The sequence below is a fragment of the Pseudopodoces humilis genome, chromosome 24, assembly GCF_049639895.1.
Source record: "Pseudopodoces humilis isolate 2021_Gansu_Grassland_sample_001 chromosome 24, ASM4963989v1, whole genome shotgun sequence".
NCBI classification, from domain to species: Eukaryota; Metazoa; Chordata; class Aves; order Passeriformes; family Paridae; genus Pseudopodoces; species Pseudopodoces humilis.
This window is the reverse complement of record NC_142223.1, coordinates 388,964-396,476: the sequence shown is the minus strand read 5'-3', so window position 1 is coordinate 396,476 and position 7,513 is coordinate 388,964. Positions and strand designations below refer to the sequence as shown.

The 7,513-nt window shown below is 44.6% G+C and overlaps 1 protein-coding gene across 11 annotated transcripts in view; it reads right to left on the bottom strand.

The window, feature by feature from the left end:
• Nucleotides 1-2,734: 2,734 nt before the first annotated feature.
• The window catches only part of EIF4G3 (eukaryotic translation initiation factor 4 gamma 3), a 113,850-nt gene continuing 109,071 nt past the window's right edge, over nucleotides 2,735-7,513 (bottom strand). For all 11 annotated transcript variants that reach the window (XM_088066657.1, XM_088066651.1, XM_088066653.1 and 8 more), the window contains 3 exons: nucleotides 7,319-7,400; nucleotides 5,906-6,052; nucleotides 2,735-5,004 (listed from right to left, as the gene is read on the bottom strand). In XM_088066657.1, the coding sequence (XP_087922783.1) occupies nucleotides 4,823-5,004; nucleotides 5,906-6,052; nucleotides 7,319-7,400 (411 nt within the window). In that variant the 3' untranslated portion in view covers nucleotides 2,735-4,822. The remainder of the gene's footprint in view (nucleotides 5,005-5,905; nucleotides 6,053-7,318; nucleotides 7,401-7,513) is intronic.

Here is a 7,513-nt window from a genome sequence, read left to right as displayed (position 1 = left end):
TTTTTTTCCCCTGAAAATCATTCCATTTGCTTCCACCTTGCTGTTCCTTAGACCTCTCCTGAGCCTCCCCACAGCTTTGGGCTTTGGCTATGTTGCTTGCAGATCATCCAGACACATCGCTTTTGCTCCCAAGGAGTCGCTGTAAAATTTTCTGGTCAAGGGTTTTACTGTTTCCACCCAGTGCCCAGAGCAATGCCACATGTTGTTCTTCTCCTAGAAACATGGAACCTGTTGTGTTTCAGGTTTAGATACAGTTTTGAATTATGTTTTAAATCTGCCCATGGCAACTCCATTCCAGGGGTTATTTTGTTGACTTTCTTACCCTACACAAACTCATATTTTGCCCACATTGCCACATTTTTTTATTTAAAGTGAATGCACTGGAATTTAATAAGCACCCTTCTGTGAGGCTTAACATCTACCTGCCACATGATTATTACCCTCCTGTCAAACTGTGCACCTGCTGAAATCATCTTCTGCCAATACATTCTTGATCCTGCTGTGTCTCTATTGCCAAACGCTGTTCCAACATTGATCTGCAGCTCCAAACTTCAGCTCTGAATATATTCAGGCCTTGCCTCTGGTGTTGTCACCCCAAGTTTTTGTCAATTTTCTGCTTTTCCACTTTTACCTCAGCTTTTACATCTATGTTAGGAAGCTCTTTATCCCCTTCTGACCTGCAGTCCACCTGGCTCAGGGAGAATTTGAGCCTTTTTTCCATCCATCCTGTCCCATCCTATCCTGTCACTCTGCTCTTTCATCCCTAGAACTCCATGTTCTGCTGCTGCTTCTTCAGCTTGTACTTTGAAAAACAAATCTAGTATCATATATACAATCCAATATTCCCTGAGAAGGTCTTTACCTTCAGATCTCGTTATCCCTGAATATGTATCCAAGGGGATTGTTTTGGTTCTGTGCCCAGCCATGAGGGGATGGTCACTGCTCTCTCCAGACTGGCCCTGTGTATCTGCACAGGGAGTGATGCCAAGCACAACAATCCCATAACCATCACTGAACCAAACATTTAATCCATGTGGGTCTCTCACTTGTTGAGCCACACACAAACTTCCAGAGGCTTTCTGCCCACAGCAAAATAAGCATTACAGAAGGAGCTGTTACGTGGTGGTGTTGCCCTTCCTGCAGACACACACATAATTCTTGTCTTTATGCCTGAGCTGCTTTTTAAATTCTTACTTCTACTTTACTTATTAAGAGATTTTTTTTCCCTTTTACATGTCCTGAAATGGGGACTTAGTCCTTTAAACTGCAATTTCCCACTCAGTTGCTGATTCACATCACCTGAGACATCTCTAATTATCACCAGAACAACTCACAATTCTCTTCCAATTAGTCTTTTTCAGCTGCAGTCTTACTGTGATCCTTGTAGTTCCTTTAATTCTCTGCAAAAATCACTCATTTTCTGCTTTCAACCCCAAAATGTATATTCTCTGCCTCTTCATGGCTTTCAAGACATCATTTTTGATCTCTTTATTCCTTACCAGCTTCCTAATAATTAGTTCTCCATACTTTTCCCAGTGTCACTCTACACCATCTCCCAGCTGGTCTCCCTTGCTGCCCCCTCACACCTACCCTTAAGGTTCTACTTACTTATCTTTACCTTTCCAAACATTTCCCCCTTTCCAAGGGGTATCCCATTCCTCTATTTCCAAATTCAACAGCCCATTTTTATACCAGATCTAGCAAGTGAATGAAAATTCACTTAAATACACCAAAGTTTGTTTCATTCTGGAGCAAGTGTAGAATAGAAACAACCACTGGAGCCAGCAGGAATTTGGAGCAGGAAAACGTCATGGAGTGAGCAGCCTGCACAGGCTGCTGCTCTCCTAGGAACATCCTAATTTGAACTAGATCCTGACTGCTAACGAGGCAGGTGCTGTCATCACTGGAGGACCAGGGGCTGGAAGTTGTGATTCTTTTTCTACATCTCTTTTGGAATTACAGTGATGACTTATTTTACCCAAAGCAGGCACATGAAGTGACAGCTCCACTAAGCAAAGAGCAGCTGATTATCACCAACTCAACACTGCATACAGGAACAGCTCTCCCAAAGTTACATATCCCCACAGTTAAGAGATCTGGCAATGAGAATTTCCTTAACTCTGAACCAGTGTTTCAGATGAAAACTGGTGAGCTGAACTCAGGGGCTGCTCCCCTCACCTGGACAGGTAATAACTTGCTGCCAGACCTCTCAGCTGGGATGGTTTTGTAGCCACAAAAGCTCATTTTTGGCTGCTGCATGTACACTGCCTGCCTGCTCCCTTCATGGGAGTGATTCCCTGCACTCACACATGAGTGGGAAGTGGCCAGGACCAATGGATTATTCACTTCATGCCATCTGTAATGTCACACAGCATTCACATCAGGTGTTATTTCAGAACAGCTCACCCTGCCAAGCTGAAATGACCCATTTCCCTTCACAGGTGAGACCTGAATGTACCAGCTGCATTTGCCAAGATGATCTTTGCAGCTCCTTTCCAGGAGCTGTTCTCCAAAGCAGTGAGATAAACTACTTCTAACAGGGCTCTGCTCCACAATCACTAATGCTTTGTACCCTGGGAGCTTAGTAAAACTCTGCCTTATGATAACATCTGCCATTAATTTTTGCAGGGGGCTGCAACAGGACAGCCAAGAGCTTCCCTGCTCTCTCCCCTCAGTCAGTAACATCACTGGATGTGGTACACACAGATACATGAGCATATATTAACAGTGAGAATGTTTTTTCTTTTTTTTCTTTTTTTTTAACAAAACATCAGAGAAATGTTTTATTGTTACTAAAAAAAAAATTACCAAACAATGCTCTAGTGTTTTAGGCCATGGATTCTCTAGCTCAGATTCATGGGGTGGAACACATTAACAGGGAAAGTGTCTCATGGACATCTCCCCTCTGGCCACAACCAGGCACCTCATCCCTTCCCCGTGGTGATCAAATCACATCCTCAGGCAAGTACAGCAATTGTTTACATGTAAAAGTAAGATTAGGAAAGCATTTAATGTATTTGTAGCTTTTCTTCCCTTTTTTTTTTTGTTTCTTTTTGTTGGTTTTTTTTTTTGTTTTTTTTTTTTTAAGAAGTGATTTAGCAGCTGGAAAGAAAAGGACAGCATCATGTGAGCAGTCAGTGCTGCAGACACTCCCAGCAAATTACTCATGGCCCACGGCCCACAGTTCACAAACCACATTTCAGGGCTTCCCCAGCTTTGCAGAGTCCTTGATGGTAGGTGCTTCTCACAGCGAGTCAGCAGGTCATCTTTGGTGGCTGAGGAGACACGCGAGGGCCTTCCCGTCCTGAGCAGCAGCTGGGTTTGGAGCAGCACCGGGAGCGGCTCCTGCTGGGCTCAGGGGAGTTGTGTTCCCGCTGGTGCTGCACACGCGGCCCCGGCTGCTCCTCCAGCCGTGCCCGGGCTCCCCGGCCGGCTCTGGCTGCGCGGGGCTGGCGGATCTCGGCTCACACAGCTGCGACCTCCGGAGCTGCCAGGGTCACAGGTCCCCAGATGATGCCACTGATCCAAGTCACAGAGACACAGCTGCCACGCGGCTGGAGAAACCCAGAGCTGGGGTCGGGCACCGTCTGCCCTGAGGTCACGTCCCAGCCTCGGAACCGACTGCACCCACATGGCCCTGCAGCCACCGGCTGCTCCCGGGCCAGGGAAGTTTCTCGGCACAACAGCAACCCCTTTTTTCCTTTTTTTAAACAACAATTGCTCTCACCCTTCATTTTTGGTAGTCACACATACAGACACACACTATATGTACACAATTTGGGCCCGAGGACCTACGGCATGCCGAGGAAGCCAGCACTGCTCAGGATGGTGCACACATTCAGCAGCTGTCAAAGGAGAAGTCGTTTTACTTTCTTTTAAACTTGCAATGTTTGTCTTTATTTTGTTCTTTATATTTTGAAAGTGAAAAGAAATAGTATTGAGTCAATTTCTTTTTTCCTTTTCTTTTCTTTTTTTTTTTTTTTTTTTTTTTTTAAATATTTGTTCTATGTATTTACAAGCCTTAAAGTTGCTCTAAAGGTTCTCAAAGTATCACTAGTACTTTTTTCCCCGGGGTAGCACGGTTTTCAATGAGTTATTTTCGGAGCACTCTGGTCCGCAGCGGTTTTCTCAAATGCATTTTCCTTCCAATCCAAGGTTATGTATGGTTTGATTACTATTTTCTTTTTAAATTTCTGAAGCAAGCTGAGAGGCAGGCAGAAAAATCTGATGACAATAAAAAAAAAATTGATCTTGTCCTCATCTAGCTCACCCAACCCCCTTCAAAGTTTTGTCTATTTATCATGCTTTGAAACAAAACTGAGGTGTGTATGAAGGGGAGGGAAATTTATTTCTCTGCTTTTGTTCTATTATACAATTTGTTTACAGAAACTGCAAATTTAAAAATTACACTGGCATTTGCAGCCCTTAAAATAATAAATTAAAAGTTTTCAACTTGTTTTTGCTAAACGGATTTGTTTTGCTGTGTGTTTTCCTAAGTATGAGTCCTTGTTTAAAAAGAAAAGAAAAAGATTAAAACAGAAAATATTTTCTATAAATAATACATGTATTTTGGTTTAGTGCTCCCGCCCTCAGGTTTGAAGTTTACTTTTGTGGGTTTGTTTTCAAGTACCTTTTTGCCTCCATGATCACCTCGGTGTTTATCGGGTTTTACCTCTCCCATTCGTGCATGTGTGGGGCAAGGGGGGTCTGCGAGAGAGAATTGGCCTTGCTGCACTGTGATTGGCGAAGACGTGAAACTTTTTAAAAAAATACTTAAATTGTTTCTTTTTTGTTTGTTTGTTTTAAATCTGTATTTTAAGTTTTAATTATCCTCTGACTCCTCTTCGGCCTCCCGTAGCCACGTGAAGAACGCCGTGACGGATTTTAGCGCTACTCCTTTCCCGTTCTGCTCCGCCGGGTCCTTGCTGCTTTCCCACTTGTAGAAGGCATCCTCCGAAATGACCTCCTCGTCATACAGGCAATCAAAAAACATCCGCAACAAATCTGCAGGAATGGAATAATGGGAGGAACATCTGTCAGCTGTGGCTGTGGACAGAGATGGGCTGCAGATAAGGGGATTAACGTGACCTCCTGGCACAGGAGATGGACAGACAAGGAAAACAAGGGGCTCTTACTCAGTTACTGCTTCCTGGCTGCTCACACTCAGGTGAGGGGGAGAACTGACCCCTCTGACACTGTCAGAGGAGAGGGAAAGCTGGGAAAGCAGCTGTGGGAATACATTATCTGGAGATTAGCTGGCAAGCAGGACCACAGCAGCCCATCTCCTCTGGACCACACGTCTGGATTCCCTCCAGCCGTGGATTTTTGTGGCTCATCAGGAGAGATAATGCCCAACTAATGCCATAATGGCCACTAAGGATGATGGTGTTGGACGTTTGGAGGCAGTCTCAGATTTTGAGCTGCAGATTCCCTGGGAATCCCTGTTTCTTTGGCCACTCCCTCGCCTCTTGTCCCACAATGTTTTCTGTAGCATCTCTGGGACAAAACTCATCACTTGACCAACTCATTTTATTTCCTCCAATCCCACAGACATCTGTGGAGTAGCAATGCAGTAACAAGCCCCATGCTCTCACATACCCAGGTACTGCAAACTCAACAAATTTTTACTGCTCTTTTTTTGCTCTCTTTTTATCAACAGAGGTGAGTCCTTCCTCCTGTGTGGCTGCTCACAGGAGTAACCAAAAGAAGAGCTGGCCTCTGGCCAAGCATTTGGGAACCTGAGCTGCTCTATAAAGCTGGGATCTGGACAAGCTGAGCCCACCCACACCAGCTTCTCTCATCTGCTACCTACAAAGGTAAGGAAAAGCACATCCTCCTCCAGTCTCCCATAGAACCCCTATTCCCTTATGTGGGCTCAAATTCCCAGCACAGAGGCAACACTTACTAGGAGGTTGATCAAGTTTTACTATTGATGCTTGTAGTGCATAAAGTGCTTGTAGTTCCTTCTCTGTGTCTGAGTCCAAGTACTTGAGTAAGATGGGCACTCTCTGCTTGATAACAGCAGTGTCCACTCGGAAGCTGGAAGAGTCCGCTGAGAGGAAGAGGAGAAAGCAGGGTCAGCTTGGCACATGGCAACAGGGACAGGTCTTTGACTGCCTTTATTATTTGCAAATATTGATTATTACTTTATTATTATATACTATATTACTTTATTCTATGCAAACAGCAATCGCACAACCTTACTTTGCAGTGCAAATCGTGTCTCCACAGGCAACTGTTTAGATGGTTAGAAGGTTTTTAGAAAATTCTTTTTTTACTAAAAATACCAGGGCAGAAACAGAATCATAAGTTGCACATGATATAGAAATAGTCAATATATAAAAAATATGCATTAGAAGCCCATCAGCCAAAAGGATCAATTGTTCAGCAGCTTTCAAGTAGGTCATGCAACCCAATTAAGTGATATTTTGAAAACAAAAGAAGAAAACTCACTTAGAGGCAAGGTCAAAACTTAAACCAGAGGATGATTTTCCTTACACAACAGAAAACCCTCAAACATTGGAAATGAAGTCCTGTGTCATGTCTCTGTTAACACTAGGTGGCACAAGCAAGGTTCTGTTCCCAGAGAGAGGAAGGAGCTGGGCTGTCCCTCTCCTCCCTCACATGGTGGAATCCAGCCCATTCTCTCCCCCAAATCACAGCTCAGAGCACAGCCAGACCCTTTACAAGCACCACTTTTTGCTGTGCCAGATGCCAACAGTAAAGTCAAAGAAAACTAAGTGAACAGAGCAGATGTTTCTGGATGCAGTGCTTTACTCAACCCTCCCCTGAGGGTCTGAGGCTCACGTGTCTGATTTGGGAGCCCTCCCTTTCCTGTATTTCCAGCTGAACAGTCAGGCAATCCACATAAATCATCTTTCCAAAATTTAAACTTTGGGTATAAAACTCTTACAAGCCTGAGCCCCAGACTGGCTTCTTCACGCAGCCCACGCTGGGCTGCCCACGCAAAGGCAGGAGTGGAAATGTTAATTGCCTTAATGATGATCTCAGTCATTTCCACCTTCGTTAAGGAAATCAACGAACAGCCTGGCATTACCCAGCGCTGTCTGAAGCCCCTGCTCACACAAGGTCACTGGGACACAGCAGGGTCACCTCAGGAACATCATACCCGGCAAAGCGCCTGGCTGTCACATGGGGAAGGGACACCCTGCTCTCAGGCACAATCCTGAATGATGGAAAAGCCTTAGTGTGTGATAAAACACAGCCTTGGGCAGTGAAATGCGATAGAAACCTGAAAAACGCCAAATAATTCTTCGCAGGTTTGGTTTGTGTGGTGTTTACACTGCAAGTTACTCACCTATAATGGCTGCTTTACAAACTGCTGTCATTAAAGCTCTAAGGAATGTAGGTGAACTCATCTGGGTTTCATCTAGATTAGCCTGGAATCAAGAGTAAATGGACCAGTTAAAAACACGGTGCTGCAGGACTGCAAAACTCCAGCTCTGCATCTGGCAACAAGTCCAGGCTCAGCTGATGCTTCAGCACAAACCCA